We start from the raw sequence: 19,516 nt of genomic DNA, 5'->3' as shown, positions 1-19,516 counted from the left end.
TGTGAGCATTGCAAACAGGCTGCCAGGAACAGCTCATAAGGTTCATCAATGGTATACAGGAACTCTGCTAGCGGAAACAAAGAGGTGATCATCCTATTGTATAAGGCAATGGTTAGGCCACAGTCTGTAATACTGTGTACTGGTTTGGAAACTGCATTTAAACATTTCAGGAAGGATACAGATCTGTTGGAAAGGGTGCAGATTAGAGCAATGACATTAGTGGGGAAACAAAAGATGGAATAGTTCTGCAAATTGCGCTCTCTGGAAACTAAGCATCTGCGTGGCAACCTGATTGAAGTATATAATGCTTTAAAAGGGTTCAGTAAATTAAATATTGATGGCATCTTTACCCTTTCTCAGTTAAAAAACAGTGGCATAAATTTAAAAAAAAAAATGGTTGCAGATGTACAGAAATTTGCATTCATCCAAGTGTTAGTTAGTAGTAAGAATAATCTTTCGTTTAATGTTGTGAAGGTGGATAGTTTAAGTAAATTTTAAAGATTTGGACTAATTATCAAAAGGGATGGAAAATTAAAGTTTTATTTAATTTTTTAATTTATTTTATTATTTTATTTGTTGGTGCTGTATAAGCTTTGCTTTCTCACATCATACTGCCAATACTAATACAAATAATTACTTTCTTTTATGATAACTGAAAGTAAGCTGGAAGAGAAATTATTGCAGTTAAAAGTGAACAAGGCAGCTGGGGCTGATGAAATCTGCCCAGTTTTATTAACAGAAGCTAAAAGAGGTAGTCAAACCTTTAGCTTAATACTGAGAGCATCCTTGGATTCAAGTGAAGTCCTTGTAAATTGGAGACGTTGAAATGTATTACCACGTCACTCTAATACAAATAATTACTTTCTTTTATGATAACTGAAAGTAAGCTGGAATAGAAATTATCGCAGATAAAAGTGAACAGGGGCTGATGAAATCTGCCCAGTTTTATTAACAGAAGCTAAAAGAGGTAATCAAACCTTTTTTTGATTCAAGGGGTGAACTGGCTAAGTGTAGCCACCTGAGTTTGACTTTGAGGCAAGGAAAAATAGTCAATAGTTAAAGGAATAATGTAAATCATTTTGATGATTCTGCATTGCTTAACTATTCATTGAGTTGAAGCTAAAAGGCAATTAAAGCATGGATTTGTTAAGGGAAGTCATGCTTTATTAGCTAGTGTGAGGTCATCACAGAGGAACTGGATTCAAAGAATAATTTTGACATTATTTGCTCAGATTTTAGTAAAAATTTTGATACATTCCACATGAGTGATTGTTATTTTTGTCTCCTATCTGATTAAGCAGTAGGAGACAAAGATTAGTTACAAATCATCACTGCTCTGTGTGAACTCACATTATCAATGGAATACCAGATAGTTTGTTGTTGTCCCCCCATTCTTTTTAATATTTATTAATGATATTAATGTAGATACTTCACATTTATCTAAGTTTTTCTGATGATACGAGGTGAGCAGGGTGGTTAATGAAATTAATCAGTGTATGTTACTTCAAGAGGATCTAAATAAATTAGGCAGATGAGTTGAAAAATGGCAGATGTAGATAAATGCAAGGCACAGCATTTGGGTAATAGTAATCCCAGGATAACATATTATTTGCATTATCACTATGCCCAGTGTAGTTAAGACAGGAGTAATTGTACAGTCAAACATGAAGTTCTGTGAGCAGTAGAAAGATGCCACTAGAACAGTTCATGTGGTTTCTTTCAATGATATATACAGGAACTTTGCAAGTAGTAGAGGTGATTATCCTATTGTATAAAGTAATGGTTAGGTTACATCTGGAATATTGCATAGTCTTGTAAACCTCATTTTAGGAAGAGTATACAGTTATGGAAAGGTGCAGAGAATAACAGTAGGATTACTTGGAGACACAAAAGGTTATTTTTACCAAGAAAGACTGGCATTTTTAAAATTGCAGTGTGTAGGTCCTAGGCATCTACTTGGTGACCTAATTAAAACATTTAAAGTTATAATTAACTACAGGGGCTGTAGTTTATGTATGTAACCCTAATGGGTTAAGTAAACTAAATGTTAATAATATCTTTTCTCTTTCTTGGTCAGCACACACGAAAAAGACCATAAATTTATATCAAAAAGGGATGGTTGCAGAATAGATATATACTATTGCAGATTTAGATGAAGGCAATTTCTTGTATGCAGAAATTGCCTTCATCTTAAAGAGTAATTGATTTAATACCTAGTGTTGTGGAAATGGTCGGTTTGAATACATTTAAAGGATTGGACAAATCATTAGAAAGAATGGGCAAATAAAGATTTATTTGCCCATTCTTTCATAAAATATTTTATTTAATTTTCACTGATGTTATATTCCACCATAAGCAATGGTACATTATAGCCATAGTTGTTGATGTGCCGGAAAAAACTTAAATAAACAAACAGCTGATGTTGTATAGCAGTACTTTAACTTTTTTTGATGTTGAATCACTATGTTTGAGTCAAAAGTTATTCAACACTCAATCCACAGTTTTGTAATTATTCAATCACCCCCCATCCTTTTTTGTTTCTTATCTTTTAAGTCAATGGTAAATTCAGTTATGCTCAATGTCCTTTGTTTTGAGAAAAAAAATGAACAAGAACAAGAAAGCAAAGGAAAATGTATGGTACTAAGCAAAAGCTGAACCAAGATCATCTGACATCAACTACATCAGTATATGTAGTGAAAGGAAGTCAGAACGGAAACAGTGCTGATATGATGCTAAAATTTGGTGACCTCCTTTGGGATACCTCACAACATCCACTTTGGAAAGTTCTGTTGTTTATATAAGCTCTGATTCCTTGAGTAATTTTTACAGTAATAAAGTAATAAATTTTTGTACAAGAAATAGGCCAACTGTTTATTTTAGTTCTTGTATGATGTCATTTCCTGGTGACAGAGGGAGTAACATTCCTCTGTGTGGTGTATGTGTGAACCAATGTAAAAGGTACAGTATATACACCACATGAAAATTATACTAGTAATGTACTTTAATGCATTTTTATTTAAGTAAAATTTTGTATTTCTACACCAATCATTAGATTTATGAATTTTTTTTTTTTTTTATAAAATGATTATCAAAAAACGTCCAGCTCAAATCACATGGAAAATTGGCACACATTTTGGGTTAGTAAAAAGTGTTGCATAATTAATATATATAGTTCCACTGTATACAGTTAAATATAGAAATTAAGACTGCAAAATATTTATTATAATCATTATTTAAAATATTAATTTATCTTTATAAATAATTTGAAACTGTATAATTCAGTACATTATATTTGAAAATATTTTATTTCCCTATTATTTCTCTAGATTGTGGAGGCAGTATTATTCTGAACAAATCAGAAAAGGTCCATTTGTTTTCACCTAACTTCCCAGATTATTATCCTCTCTCAGCTGACTGCAAGTGGAATATTTCTTCTTCTGAACCAGTTAAACTTGTTCATATGTCATTTGAAGAATTGGATTTTGCTGATGGGCACTGTCTTCGTATATTTGGAATTGGTAATGATACTAAAGTAAATTACACTTACTTTGGACATGAAACAACACTACCAGCTGATCTTCTAATAGATAAAGATTTTGGTGTAGAGTTTTTATCTTCCTCCTGTAATCACACAGAACATGGAACTTCTCAAAATTATGATAATGGCCCAGGTTTTATTTTGAATGCAACTGCTGTGGGTAAGAATTTCACTTTACATTGAGTTGACTTAAAATTAAAAATGAATATCCTTTTTAGTTAAACAAAAATTCATGACTTATGGAAAATTAACTTTTTGTAGTATTTTCAAAATATCATTATTGGAAATTATATTATGTTTTCAGATATGCAGCAAGAGAGATTTTCTCCAAAAACATGGGGGCATGCACTGTGAATAAACATAAGCAATCTACTACGTGCCCTTTATAATATTAGCTTTAATAGCAGTATTTTTATGTAAGGTTTGCAAAAGCACCTGCTTCTACTCAGAACTGCCATTTTATTTAAACTCACATCTTAGCTAATTTATTACTAACAAGTAAAATTCTCATAGTAAATAAAAATTCTGAAGTATTGACTTCAGAATTTTTAGTTATTATTAGAGTGTGCTTAGTATGATTTCACAAAAAGATGCACTTCATGTTGTTCTCTTTCAGCACGATAACATAACTTTAATTATTTAATAACATACATATCAGTCTGTATCTGTACCAAATAAGATCCCTGCTGAGGCTTGTCACAGACATTCTTTCAGATATAACAAGCTAGGGCTTGTTACCTGGGAGTCTAAAATGTTGATGGAACTAATATTCAGGTGCATTTGCTGAATTTTAGTGAAATCCATTCATTTTGTGACAACCAGATCCTCTGCTTGAACCTTCATGAAGGTGGGACTCTTAGTAACTCTGGTGTACCTCTGTGTGCAAGTTCTGAGACTGCATCTAGCATATTGGAGGTATCCAACCAGGTGGGAACCAGTGTAAAAGGTACAGTATATACACCACACAGGAATGTCACTCCCTCTGTCACCAGGAAATACTAGTTGGATGATGATGCTCATCAGTTAGTGCAATACCACTATTTTACTTATTGGAAGCTTGAAGTAGTGAAATTCATGTATAGTCTCCAAAGTAAAGCTCTGGCAATCCCCATCTCTTCTGTCATGCAGTATGATTGATGTCTTTTGAGGATATAATGGGCATCATTGTGAGATCCAATCTTCCTTACATTTTCAGGGTACAGCTCTAAAATGGTTTTTGCAGGCTGGCTGCTAGATTGTTCACTGTACCAAACTTATTGGTAACCCTCTAGGAGGCATCTGGATCAACTAGTGTATAATCGCATTGCCTCTGCTTGCTAGCTAGTGACTAAGGAAGTCAGAGTAGTGTATGCAAGTGGCATTGTCGAAGCCACATTTAGCTCAAGGAGCTCTGTATATTCTTGCTGTGTGTATGCCATATCCAAATATTATTACTTCATACAATATGTCCTCCACCCTACTATTATTTACTCAATACATCATGAATAGTCAAACTAATAGAAAAAAACTTATATAATAAAAAAAAAAACTTATCTGCAAAAAGGTCTCTCTCCCACAAAAACCTCCTCACATCATTTTAAATCTGATGTCAACAGTAGTCTTCTCATTCTTCAGCACATGCATTGGTACCAAGTATTATAGGTTCTTATTACTTTCATTTTTGTGGTTTTTATTACAAAAAAAAAAAAACCCAACTTTATGGGGGGGATGTTGACTGTAAGAAATGGTCATGTGAAATGTGTTAGAGGGTAAACAGAGAAGCTGAAGCAGATCCAGAATTCAAGTAACCTTCCCCCTTTTAATAACTAGAATTCTGAGGCCGAAATTAAAGCTACTGCATATTCTAACAGCTATGGTGTTACTTCTTCACTGTACAGTTTTTAATAAATACTGTTGGTGAAATGGAGAAAACTGACAAACAGTCAGTCAGTAAATCCAGTGATAAGACTGTCTAGAAAAAATTTATTTGATTTCTAACTGCTTCAAGTCAGGTGACACAGAAGTCTATGGTAGATATAAGCTAGTCTGTAATTAAGTCACAAAGGAGGTTAGGCAAGTGAAGGAAGATTACGAGAAATCGCTGACAAAGGATGCAAGGAAAACAGCAAAGACTTCTTTACTTATATAAACTCTGAAGGGAATGAATGAGATTGGTCCACTTGATATCAATGGTTGGACTGTAGATGATCATTCTCAGATAGCTGCCAAACTAAATGAGTATTTTGCATCTATATTCACACGTGAGGAGTTATTCAAGGAGGAGAGGGCCAGATGTTTTTCAAACTCTAACAGGGAGCTAAATGATTTTGTAATAACTGAGAGCAAAGTGGAGAAATTGTTGAAGTTAAACATAAGAAAGGTGGATGTGGTCTATCCACCTTTTTAACTTTTTGTAGCATTTTCAAAATATCATTGGAAATTATATTATGTTTTCAGATATGCAACAAGAGAGATCTAAAGGATGCAGCAAAGGAAGTAACTGTAGCCATGATTATAAGAGCACCATTGAACTCAGGGGAAGTCTCCACGGAATGGAGATGCTTAAATGTATCTCCAATTCACAAAGGATGACACAAGTAATTACAAATCTGTTAGTTTAACTTCTGTTCCTGAGAAAATAATGGAGTTAAAGAAGCATTGGATCATCTAGACAAGACTGCAGTAATAATTCAGACACAGCATGGGTTTGTTAAGGTCAAGTGTTGTCTGAATAATTTTATTGGATACTATGACGTGGTCACAAAGGAACTGGATGCAAAAAATAATATTGATATCATATACTTGGATTTCAGGAAAGCTTTTGAAACTGTTGGCCAGTGGGTAGTACAAGGCAGAAGACTACTGTACAAATTGGATTAGTATAGCACTAAGGGCAAGTTGCTACAATGGATAAAAGGATGGTTGAGTAGGAGAAGACACAGTGGTAATCAGTGGACACTGCTCTTCTTGGACTAATGTTATTAGTGGTGTCCCCCAGCGTTCGGTGTTGAGCCCATTGTTGTTTTGTATATTTATCAATGATTTTGATGAAGGTATATCAAGCTTAATGTCGAAGTTTGCAGATGATACAAAGGTTGGCAGAGTTGTTAATGACAGTATGAAGCTGCAACAGGATATGGAAAAGTTGGGTAGATGGGCAGAGAAGTGGCAACTGTTTAACATTGACAAATGCAAAGTACTGCATATGGGTAGCAGTAACCCAAGAGAAATGTACCATGTGGTGTTACACTCAGGGCAGTGGAGAATGAAAGGGACCTTGGGGTAATTGTGCAGTCAGATATGAAGTTTTCTGAGCAGTGCAGACAGGCTGGAATTTTGCGAGCAGGGATAAGAAGGTGATTATCCCCTTATATAAGGCAATGGTCAGGCTACACCTTGAGTACTGTGTACAGGTCTGGTTTTAGCAACTCTACATCCTTCCTCATTTTAGGAAGGTGTAGAGTTGCTAGAACAAGTACAGAGAAGGGCAATAAGACTGGTGAAGGGAATATAAGGGGTGCTCTTATGAAGAAAGGCTTAAGTTCTGCAAATTGCAGCTTCTGGAGACTAGGCACCTGCGAGGCAATCTGATTTAGGCAAATGAGGCCTTGAATGGATTGAGCAGGCTTAATGCTGATGGGATTTTTTCTCTTGCTCAGAGTACAAACCTGAGGGGGCATAGATTCAAACTGAGGAAAGACAGTTGTAGAATAGATGTGTAGAAGTTTGCCTTTAGCCAGTGGGTAGTTGATTGCTGGAACAAACGTCCATCTGTTGTTGTGGAAGTTGATAGGTTAAATAAATTCAAGGCAGAACTAGACAAACATTTGGAATGAATGGATCAGTGAAATGGAAATGGGTTTGCTTTTTTTTTGGCTGATGCTGTACAAGCTTGCTTTCTTGTATCATGTGCCTCTACTAATGCTAAATTTATGTGATTACACAGCTTCTGAGAATTAGGTGAAAGAGATGAGACAATACATCCATAATACAGTCAGTCCTCATATAACACGTGTTTACATTACACGAATTCGATCATACGCGATTTATAAATAAGGGAATGATGTCATATATAACACGAACCGAATTTGCTTATGCATAATTCGCCTTTGTATTTACAAGAAATGGCAGTCGAACGTGGAATCACCCCAACTGAATGTAACTCGATAGGAATGAAGAGTAGATTCTGAAAATGTATTTATGTTTTTCATATCAGTGAAGGGGAAACATTTCACCATGGTAACGTAAAAACCCACATAATTCCAGCTATTGGTATTATCGCAAATGCAATTAGATCGCGTTTACCACCAGTTTATAACAGATTCCACCAGCAGAAATGCAACTGGAAATTGTTTTTATTGTTTTATGGTAGTAACCCCCAGAAATGTGCTTTAGTAAAATGTGAGGTGTTAATAGTGTGTCGCTGCCTTTACTGTGTTTTTTATTCAGTTGCTACATGTGCACATCTTTGTTTATGTGAATCAAGCGTGCCTCCTCATTTTGTAATTGTGCTTTATTCCCTAAAGGTGAGGAAAATACTTAAGGTGTGAAAAGGAAGCAACTGGTGAAAACACTACAGATTCAGAGAGAAAAATAAAAGCAATATCGATAGGCATAGGTGGACTTGGTCAATGCCAGGAATTAGAAGTATGCAGAGAAAATAAAAACTTTCATAGCAGGAACAACTCAAAGTAACAAAATCCATTAGATCAAGGCACAAAGAATTGGAAAAGATGGAACGTCTGTTTGGATAGAAGATCAGACAAAGAACAAGTTTGCTTACGATAGAAGCAAAAGCATTAGCCATATTTTATTACGTAATAAAATACGTAAGTATTTTATTATGATTATTCATTGTGTTTGGTTACAAATGTGTGTTCAATCTTGAGTGGTCGGCACCTAACCCTATTTTTCCTATAGGGCCTGTTATTTATATTGCATGAGGGTTTCTAGGAACACAACTATCATGCTATACAAGGACTGACTGTATAGGAGTTCCAGATTTTAAAGATGAAAGAGGGAAGTTCAGGGTTGAAAACAGATTTATTTGGCAGGAAATTGTTTGCTAATATCAGGCTGTCTATTGTTAAAGTTATTTCATTGAGCACTGGTCTTGTGTTGTACTCTTCTGCTAGGATTGCTTTTTTTCTCTGTGTAATTGTAGTTGCATAATGTAGTAAAACACTTCTTCCACAAAAAAAAAAAAGCTTTCAACTCTCTTTTATTGGGATATCCTTAATAAGAATGTAGGAATTGTATTATTTTTTGATGCATAATGAACCTGTTGTCCCGGGTCTGCCCATTTGTCTGTAAGCAATATAACTCCGCCCCCAGCGAATGGATTTTCATAAAATTTTATATTTAGTTCTTTTAGAAAGATTTGTTGAGCCACCCTGAATTTCGTTAAAATCAGACTAACAGAAATCTAACAATTATTATTATTATTTTTTATCCACCATCTTCATGTTATAACTTGATTCTCAGCTGATGGATTTTCATGAAGTTTTTTTATATTTTGCTCTTTTAAAATGATTTGTTGAGCCTTCCCAAATTTCATGCACAAGGAAGCAAACTGAATTCATATCCTCTTTCTGTTCCAGTTTTGGAAATGCTCTTGACAGCTAAGTCCAAGCAGCAATGCCATTTTATAAACGTTTTATGTTTAAAAGCATATTGTACTGGTAAATCATCCCATAGATGTATTTTAATATGAAATGCGTATTTTGTTAGTGAAATTTAATTCCTAGTGCAGTGTTGGACTTATTTCCTGCTTTTTGGAAAGAACTGCTTTTTTTTTTTTTTTTTTTTTGGCTGCTATGTAGTACAAATAACTTACTTGTAATTTAGTATGCAAATATTCAATCATGATTTAAGAAATAGCATCCAATATTTACTTATTTTTCAGATTGTGGTGAAGTTATAAATGCGACTGAAGGTAATTTTACGACTCCTGGATATCCCAAGCCAGTTGAGAATAACACATTGTGTATGTGGATACTCAACGTTCCACCCAAGCAGAGTGATGGCTCCATAAATATCATTATTTATAATGTTGTAACTAGAGATGATGATACCTCCAATTAGTAAGTATTATTTTTATTACTGGTATTAGGGGTAGTCAGAGGCTTGTCTAAAAATAGGCAGTGGGCAAGCACCAGTGGACTGTTCAGCTGAAGATATAACTCCCCTATCCCCCTGCCCCCATGGGTAGTACAATTGGTAGGATCACTATCATCTCCGCACTGGGCGGAAAAGATCTGAGTTCAAGTCCCATAGATGTGAGGAATTTTTATGGGCTTTTTTTTTTTTCTCCCCACAACATTGCAGAGTTAGTCAGCCTCATGCAAGGGTAGCATCGTTATTTCACCCAGAAACTCTGGTTTTTCATCTGGCAAACACAAAATCGAGCACAGAACATAGTTTAAAAGAGTATGAGTATGGCCTTAGTCACTGATGAGTATGGCCTTAGTCACTGATGCTCCTAAAACTTTACTACTACTATTCCCCCCCCCCCCCAATATGGTGACTTTATCAGTAAAATTGTAGTTGGCCCCTCATAATAAAAATATAATTCAGTAGATTTTCTTAACATTAGACACCTAATTTTTATTTATTACAGTTATACTTTAATTTTAAACTTTAACTTTTTATATTCCTGTAAATTTCATTTTTTTCCCCTCATTTCTAGTGGTGCATGACATTCATGCAGTATAAAAGAGTTTATGATTAATCATGATTGCAGTTAGTTTTGGTTTCTGATCATGTAATTTGTACTTTGAACCTACTGACTAATTATCCCAAAATATGAATTTTGTAAAATTTGATCTATAATTAAAGCAAATCGAAGCAAAAGCCCCATTTGACAATTTGATTACTTACTTGTCTCTCAAAAATATGTTTTTTGTGGGGTTATATACAATAATTTCTTTGTATTAATGTGTTACCTAATAATGTATGTAAGTTTACTTTGAAAAATGATCTTAATTCAGTTAGAATTTATGAATATTTGCCTTCTGATTTTAGTTTTGGTGGGATTTAATTAAATTGAACTTAATATGAAAAGAGATTATTTATTTAAATCTTTGAGCGGTCAAGCACAAGCATACTCAGGATTATCTGAATGCTAGCTCAGCACTATGCTTAAGTAAACTTTGCACTTTTTTTTTTTTTTTTTTTTAAATGAACAATTTTAGGTCAAGCAGAAGCATTACTTTTCTAGGATTTGAGCTATAAAGATTATATCAAAGTAATGAGAATTTTTATAGCCGAAAGCAAGGCTTTAGAAAACTTCTTATGCACACAATATTTAAAACTGAAAATTAAACTGGGAATATATTAGAATGCATATTTTAAAATGGCTGGCTAGTGAAAAAGGATTGTATTTACAGTGCATTAGATTTTTTTTTTCACACTTTTGAGGATAAATTAAACAAATTTTCTTATGATTAAGCAGAAACAGACCAATAATTCATCACCTGCAGCAGAGGAAGCATTGATTTGAATTTACCATCAGGTCAATAAATAAGGTGCTAGTCAGAAGTTACAACTGCTAATAAAGTAATGAAGCATGTTAACCTTGACAGAAGTACTTATTGAGTTTCATTTATTATGAATATGTGGGATATGAATAACTCCATCTGTGTTGCAAAAGATTTTTATTCTAACTTTGGTTTGCAGATAAACCTTAGCGAAATTTCTTTTCCATATGATTGTTTTCAAGTTTTGTTGGCAGATGAATTATTAAAAACCCTTGCAAGAAATAGATGTGCAAATTTTGTACTCTTTACCACCAAATTATTGGTTTTCATGTGTAAATGATTAAACCTCCACAAATGCCTTGGAAATTGTAATATTTCTGGCATTAATTACATTGCTAGTGATCCTAGCAATGTAATTAATGATCTTAATTCAGTTAGAATGTATGAGATTCCAAACTCCGGTTTGGAATTTCACCAATTTGAGATTCCTGCAAGCGGCAAAGTGCATCACAGGATTACAAAATTCTTCTTAAATACAGTACGCGTTCCCTTTCACTCAACTTGGCAACTGAAGACGTTTTAACGAAAGTCCACCCTATTGGCTTATTCACTATTTAGATTTTCAACTTTAATCAACCTCACGACAACCAAAGACTGAGTTAGTGCACTTCTACTTCCTTGCGTATATTTTAATCCCGTTTCCATTGTAATTACCACTTATTCATCCCCTTAATTTTTTAAAAAACCAATCACCTTAAAGTTAGCCAATCTCTTATTATTCAAACCATAACAATTGCAGATCGATCAAGGGTGAGTACTGGAAATTTAAGCTTTTGCTATTTTTGAATTTACATTGCTAGGCAATGTAAAAAAAAATACCAGAATTAGTGGTGCAACTTTGAGGAATTGCTGTCTTGTATTATTATCATGCCTACATTTTGCAGATAGTTCTCAGGTTACAAAAAGTGACAGTGATTTGTGATCTGAGATGCTTAAGTGGACTACTCACTTCAGCCATGTATTTGAAAGGGTCGTTCCTGAGAAAAAAGATCAAGAATGTTGGCTGTGTAGTTTGGATTGTCTGGTATTCTGGTAGATAAATGAACAATCTGTGCAAGGCCATTAGTAATTGCAAAAACCTCAGCATCTTAACCAGCTGGGTCCATGTGACTAGAAAACAGAAGCCAAATGGAGTTGTGAACATTAAAATCGTCTAGGAAAATTACCTCACTGTTACGGAAGTTGGACTGGAGAAAGTCAAGTTTCAAAGAAATGTAGCCAAAGAGTTACAAGTGACAGTGGCAGCAGGTGAATTTGACAGAATGGGGTAGAGAGATTTTAAGCTACAGCAGATCAAAAAGAGGAGGTTCCATACTAAGTCTCTGACAGGGAATATCAGAACAGACATACGAACAAGTATACTACCTTTGAAGCAAAAGGAATCGTACAGTAAATAATTAGGACAACTGAGTTGAGTGGTGACTGAATCAACCAGTAGTTGAGATTCTGTCAGAAAAAGTAAGTGGGGCTTGTTATACTGTAAGTGTAAATGGATGTCGTTGAGACTGGAACTGAGACCATGTATATATGTGAAATGGATGAGAAAGTGTTTTGGAGGTTTATATCTTTAGATGTTTTGGAGGTTCAGATAAGTCTGTTCTGTTCATTTTACTATTATGATGTATTGAGTAGTAAGAAAAGGTTGGGTGGACACGAGGTGTGAAGTAATGAAATTTTTGAATATGGCGCACACACAGCAAGAATATATCCAGATCCTTGACATAACATGGTCTTGATAATGCTCTCTGCATACACACTACTTGGACTCCTTTCAGTCACTATCTAGCACAGTAAAGGCAGTGAAATTATATGCTAGCTGATCTCGGATGCCTTCTAGAGAGTTACCAATAGGTTCAGTCTGGTGGAGTATCTAGTGGCCAGCCTGCAAACTGTTTTTGAGCTGTGTCTTTACATCTGTCTTGCAACCTCTCTTTTCCAATTTAAATTTGTTCCCTTGTTTATATTATTCAAGAAAGAGTAAATATGCTGTTATCATTTAGTTTTTTTCAACCCATTCAAAGTCTTAAGCAATTCAATCAGGTCTCCTCTCATATGCTTAATTTCCAGATGCTTCAATTTACGAATATCTTCTTTCTTGATAAGATACCCTTTTCTGCCATTGACTCATCTTGTTGCTGTTCTTTGCGGCCTTTCCAACAGATTTACATCTTTCCTAAACTGGGGCCCTCCAAACTTGTACGCAGTACTCATAATGCAGTCTTGCCATTGTCATAATACAGGATAGATACTGCTTTAGATAATGTACATTCGTTATTTTTTACCGTTATACATCTATACATGTGCTCCTCTGATCCCCGTGGCCATTTTGTAGAATAAACAGAAAATTTGTTTGAGATTAGAAGCTAATGTGCCTTATAAATCCAAAAAAAAAAAATAAATAAATAAACCAAAACCGTTGTTTTAGTGGCTCTTTTGGTATTGTTTCAGCAGGCTCGTGCATGTTGCTGTTGTGGTTACATGTTCTCTTGGTTTTAGTGTAATGGTAATTTGTTTTTTGATGTATTGTTCTGCCACTGGTGAATGACATCATTAAAAATGTAAGACATGGAGTTTTTTTACCATTTAGTTGCACCCTATTGAGAAAATTTATAAGCAAGATGGAATATGTTACTGAACAGCATGTTTTTGTGCAAAAATGTTTTGTACAACTGACAGTTTTATTATAGTGCAGTATCAGTTTAAAGTGAGATTTGGTTACTGAAAAAGTCAGTTTTTTCTAACAAAATGCCGAAACACCACATAATGAGTGTGGTTCTTCATTTCCTGAACAAACAGTTTAATGATAAGATAGCCTCTAATTGATATCATAGATGATTGGATGGGCTTGGCCACAACACTCACCAGATCTGAATCTCTGCAGTTATTTTCAGTGAGGATCCCTGAAGGACAGTGTTTACAGGAATAACAGATATACAGTTGAAGAACTAAAAGGTAAAATCATAGCTGTAGTATGGAGAGCAACTAGGGGGGGGAAATGGCAGCATTATGGTTGAACTTCACTTCGATATCTGCAGATAGCCTTGGATGCACAGTTATCACATACTGAATATGTTTTCACTTGAATAATACACCAATACATCAAAATATATAGTTATGGCTTTTCTTGCTAACTCTGTATGTGTTATACCATATTTCTGAATTTGTGACACAAGGGAATTTTTTACTATACTATATTTCTTATGAATCAGATGATTGTCAAATGATCTTTATACTTTATTTTTTTTTTAATTTGTTGTCAGGGTTAAAGTTCATGTTATCATGCAAGTCCAATAATCCATTATTTGAGTGACCAACTAGCAACATTAATATGGTTTCCCCTCTGAATGCCTATATACAAAATGAAGATTTTGCCTCAGAACAGTAAAAACTATATTCACACACTTTGAAATAAACATAATGTACAATACATACAGTTTTCTTTTGGAATTAAGGCATGTTAAGGCTCTCAGATATGCCAGACAAGCTATACTTGCTATCTGGGAGTCTAAAACGCTGATGGAACTGATATTCGGGCGACACTCAAGTCAAGTGGACCCAATTTCGGCGAAGTCCGGACGGTCTGTGACAGCCAAATCCTCTGCTTGCACCTTCACGATGGTGGGACTGTTAGTAATCCTGGGTATAACCTCCATGCACAAGTACATGGTGGGTGACCACCCAGGTGTGAACCAACGTAAGCAGGGGTCGAGGTGTGGCGCCCACACCACATGGAGGAACGCCGCACCTCTATGTTACCAGGCAGTACTAGGTGGTAGATGACTCTCATCAACCGGTGAAATACCACCACTTTGCTTATTGGAGGCTTGAAATGGTGGAACCCATGTTTAGTCTCTAGAGCTAAGTTCCGGTCAACCTTTCCCTATCTCTTCCATCATGCAGTATGATTGATGACTTTTGAGGTTATGATGAACGTCGTGGCGAGATCCAATATTCCTTACATTTCGAGGGTACAGCTCTAAAACGGTGTTCGCAGGCCGGCCACTAGTTAGTACACCCGACTGAACCTATTGGTAACTCTCTAGGAAGCTTCCGGATCAGCTAGTGTATAATCTTGCTGCCTCTACTCTGCCAGATAGTGACTGGAGGGAGTCCGAGTAGTGTGTATGCGGGGAGCATTGTCGAGGCCACGTTATGTCAAGGATCTGGGTATATTCTTACCACATGTACGCCATATCCAAAAATTCCATTACTTCATACAGCAGGTCCCACCTACTTTTCCTTACTATTGAATACACCATGAATTGTCAAACTAATAGAGCAAGCTTATCTGCGAAAAGATCTAAACCTCCCAAGGACTTCCTAATTCATTTCACAAATATACGTGGTCTCAATTCTAATCTCAACGATGTCCATTTCCACTTGCAGTCTGCCAAACCCCATGTACTTTTTCTGACAGAATCTCAGTTATCGGTTGATTCATCTACTGCTCATCTCAGATGCCCAAATTATTCGCTGTATGATTCCTTTCGCCTCAAAGGTGGTACTTGTGCATATGTCCGTTCTGATATTCCCTGTCAGAGACTTGGCAATTTGGAATCTCCTCTCTTTGATCTTCTCTGGCTTAAAATCTCTCTACCTCATTGTGTCAGATTCATCTGTTGTCTCTACCGTTCTCCCAACTCCACTAATCACTTGGAGCTCTTTGACTTCCTCTCTTTGCAACTTGACTTTCTCCAGTCCAACTTTCCTAACAGTGAAGTAATTTTCCTTGGTGATTTTAATGTTCACAACTCCAGCTGGCTTCCGTTTTCTAGTCACACCGACCCAGCAGGTCGAGATGCCGAGGCTTTTGCAATTACTAATGACCTAGCACAGATTGTTCATTTACCTACAAGAATACCGGACAATCCTAATCATACAGCCAATACGCTTGATCTTTTTCTCACAAACAACCCTTCTAAGTACACGGTCGAAGTGATAGGTCCTTTAGGCACTTCAGATCACAACTTGGTGATTGTCTCTTCTCCAATGGAACCTTTATCTCATGGCTATTCCCAACCACGTGTTGTTTGGCATTACAAGAATGCAAAATGGGATGACCTGCGAGACTTCTTTTCTTCTTTTCCTTGGTCGGATTACTGTTTCAAAACTTCTGATGTCAACGTTTGCTCAGATCGTGTCAATGAAATTATTCTTGCAGGAATGGAATCCTTTATCCCACACTCCACTTTAAAATCTCGTCCTTTATCTAAACCTTGGTTTTCCAATAAATGTGCTAAGGCTGTCCAAGAGAAGAATGTTGCATATCGTAATTGGCTTGTTTCTAATTCTTCAGTTTCATTTTCTGCCTACACCAAAGCTCGCAACAGTTGTAAAGCAGTTATTAACCAGTCCAAACTAGAGTTTGAACAGGCTAAGAGTAGAAAACTTGCTTCTTGCCCTAATGGTAGCCGAGCATTCTGGTCTCTTGCCAAAGCTATTGGCCGCAACTTTTGCCCATCTTTGCTCCCACCTCTGTCCAAACCAAATGGTTCTGTTGCCACTTCAGCCAAGGATAAAGCTGACCTGCTAGCATCCCATTTTTCTTCCAGCTCATGTATTAATGATCTTGGTAAAACACTTCCCACCATTCCCAACACGCTCCATTCAATGCCTCCTGTGGTCTTCCGTCAAAAGGATATCAGAAGGATTTTGATGAATCTTGATGCTAAGAAAGCTCCAGGTCCTGATGGTATTTCTCCACTTGTTCTCAAAATCTGTGCTCCTGAACTTACTCCTATTCTTTGCCGCCTTTTTTCACTTTCTTATTCCAAAGGTGTTTTTCCTTCTGCTTGGAAATTTGCTCATATCCAGCCAGTTCCTAAAAAGGGTGACAAATCCCTCCCATCCAATTATCGTCCCATTGCAATTACTTCTACTCTTTCTAAAGTAATGGAGAAATCAATTAACCGCCAACTCTTAAACTACCTAGAAACCTTCCGTCTGATCAACGATCACCAGTATGGATTCCGTCAGTGTCGATCCACTGGAGATATTCTGGCTTATGTTACCCATTTATGGACTAATTCAATGGAAAGGTTCGGTGAAACACAAGTAGTTGCTCTTGACATCTCAAAGGCTTTTGATCGTGTTTGGCATAAAGGTCTTCTAAACAAGCTTCCATCTTATGGTTTGCCAACTGTTTTTATTAATTGGTTATCCAGTTTTCTCTCTGATCGCTCACTGAGGGTGATGGTAGATGGCTCTCTGTCTTCTAACTTCTCCACTAATGCAGGTGTCCCCCAAGGTTCAGTTCTTTCCCCCACTCTTTTCCTCTTGTATATCAATGACCTTCTTCCATTGACTGGAAATCCTATCCATAGTTTTGCCGATGATAGCACATTGCATTCAACTTTCCATTTTGAGAAACCTTGTCCTGCTCAATCAGCTTCAACTTCTCGAAAATCTACTACCAATTCCTTAAATGCCGATCTTCAGGTAATTCTCCAGTGGGGCAAAGACAACTTAGTTGATTTCAACCCTTCTAAAACTCAGTCTTGTCTTATATCTCGCAAAAAGGATTCTTCTACTCCTATGCTTATCTTTAGTGACACTCCGATTTCTAGGCAAAATGATATATCTCTTTTGGGGATTACCCTGACTTCTAATCTCTCTTGGCACAAGCACATTACAAATATTGCTTCCTCTGCATCTAAAAAACTTGGTTTTCTCTTTCGCTCTCGGCGTTACTTTTCTTCCAAACAGCTGCTCACTCTGTATAAATCGCAAATTCGCCCTGCCATGGAATATTGTTCCCATATCTGGGGTGGTGCCCCCAAAACCTCTCTCCGGCTTCTTGATTCCATTCAGAAGAGGGCAGTTAGGTTAATTAATGATTCATCTCTAACAGAGTCTCTCCACTCGCTTTCTCATAGACGCACTGTTTCTGCTGCATGCCTCTTCTACAGATACTTCCATGGTCACTGTTCTTCTGAATTGGCTTCTATAATTCCTGCTCTCTCTTTCAAAACAGTCCGAACACGTGCCGCCACCAGCCAACATCCACTTACTGTCCAACTTCAAACCCACAGAACCAACTTTTCATCTTCCTCATTTATTCATTCAACTGCCGTTTTCTGGAACAACCTTCCTTCATACGTATTTTCTGAAAATTACAATGTACAGAAGTTCAAGTCCAATGTCAACAAATATCTTCTTTCGTCTTCTTAACCTCAAACCCAAGCACGGTACTAAGTACTATAGGTTCTAATACCTCTCGTGTTTGGGGTTCACATAAAAAAAAAAAAAAAAAATGTTTACATTCTGCAATTAATTTATGGCATGGGGAGGTTTCTTTGAAGGTAACAGGATTTTCTTATTATCAATAAACAAAATTATCAAAGAGTTAATAATTAGCAATGGGGTAAACTCAAAAGAGTTTTTCAGTCCAGCAGTTACATGAGGCATTAGACTGACACAATGCATTTTGGTTATTGTAGTTGTAAACAATACTAATAAATAAATAAATATTTGAAGATCGTTCTTTATTCATTAACAGCATTATACTGTATGTTTTGGTGCTTTGTATGCAGTGTTCGTTAGTCAGGCATTTGTCACTTAGAGTGACAAATGTTTGATATGGATTTTCTGGATTTGTTCAGATTTTGTCTTTTTTAGATTTGTGTTGCTTCAATATGTCAGGAAAAGTTAATGTAAAGAAAAAATTTGAAAGCTTTTAATTTTCACAGAATTTAATTATTAGTACATTATTAGGTCTACTGATGATTAAATAAGTCATAACATAAGTTTGATTGGCATCAACAAACATATACAGTAGAAAGATTTTTGCTTCTCACAGTGCACAGATTTTACTGTACATAAAAAGAATTATCTTATTAAAATAAAGTAATAAAATTATACCCATATGCCTCTTTTTTTGATGGGATGTTTATCCCCATCACCAGTTATAAGCATTTAATTGTTGATGGGGATTGACACATTCTGATGTGCCTAAAATTGCAAAATCAGTACTAATATTTGTATGAAAGTCCTTAAACAAAAAGTTAAATATCAAAGGATGGAACATTAGTTAATACAAGTAGAATGTTTGAAATTATATAAAACAGACTAGGTATATGCAAAACCATTTGTTTCATTTTTTTTTTTTTTTTTTTTTTTTAGTAAATTACTAGTCTATGATGGACCTTCTGTGAGAGATCAAATCATTTCCAATAATTCACATGAAGTGTGGAGCAGGACTAATACACTTATCTTTGCATATCATCATCTGAATAAATCTAGTGGCTCTACAGGGATTGTTGTGTCATATCGCGTGCATGGTAAGAAAGTTTAATCGTCTTTATAATAGTGTATTTATGAAGTTTATTTCAAGCAAAAATCTTAATTTAATCTTAGGGGGAATGTTGCTTCATGATTTTCCACTCTACATTTCTTACACTAGAAGAAAGAACTTTACACTGTCTGCACACATATTTGCAGTTGGTGTAAGTGTTTCTAACCC

General features: G+C 35.7%; 1 protein-coding gene across 1 annotated transcript in view; it reads left to right on the top strand.

Annotated features, from left to right (window-relative positions):
* The window catches only part of LOC150087846 (cubilin-like), a 152,143-nt gene that overhangs the window by 120,301 nt on the left and 12,326 nt on the right, over window positions 1–19,516 (top strand). Inside the window, exons 13-15 of the mRNA XM_090369233.1 lie at window positions 3,327–3,698; window positions 9,423–9,600; window positions 19,177–19,334. Of these exons, the coding sequence (XP_090225359.1) occupies window positions 3,327–3,698; window positions 9,423–9,600; window positions 19,177–19,334 (708 nt within the window). The remainder of the gene's footprint in view (window positions 1–3,326; window positions 3,699–9,422; window positions 9,601–19,176; window positions 19,335–19,516) is intronic.

Source organism: Mastigoproctus giganteus, chromosome 3 (genome assembly GCF_048544385.1).
Source record: "Mastigoproctus giganteus isolate SK-2022 chromosome 3, ASM4854438v1, whole genome shotgun sequence".
Classification (NCBI taxonomy): domain Eukaryota; kingdom Metazoa; phylum Arthropoda; class Arachnida; order Uropygi; family Thelyphonidae; genus Mastigoproctus; species Mastigoproctus giganteus.
This window is presented reverse-complemented; position numbering and strand designations above follow the sequence as displayed.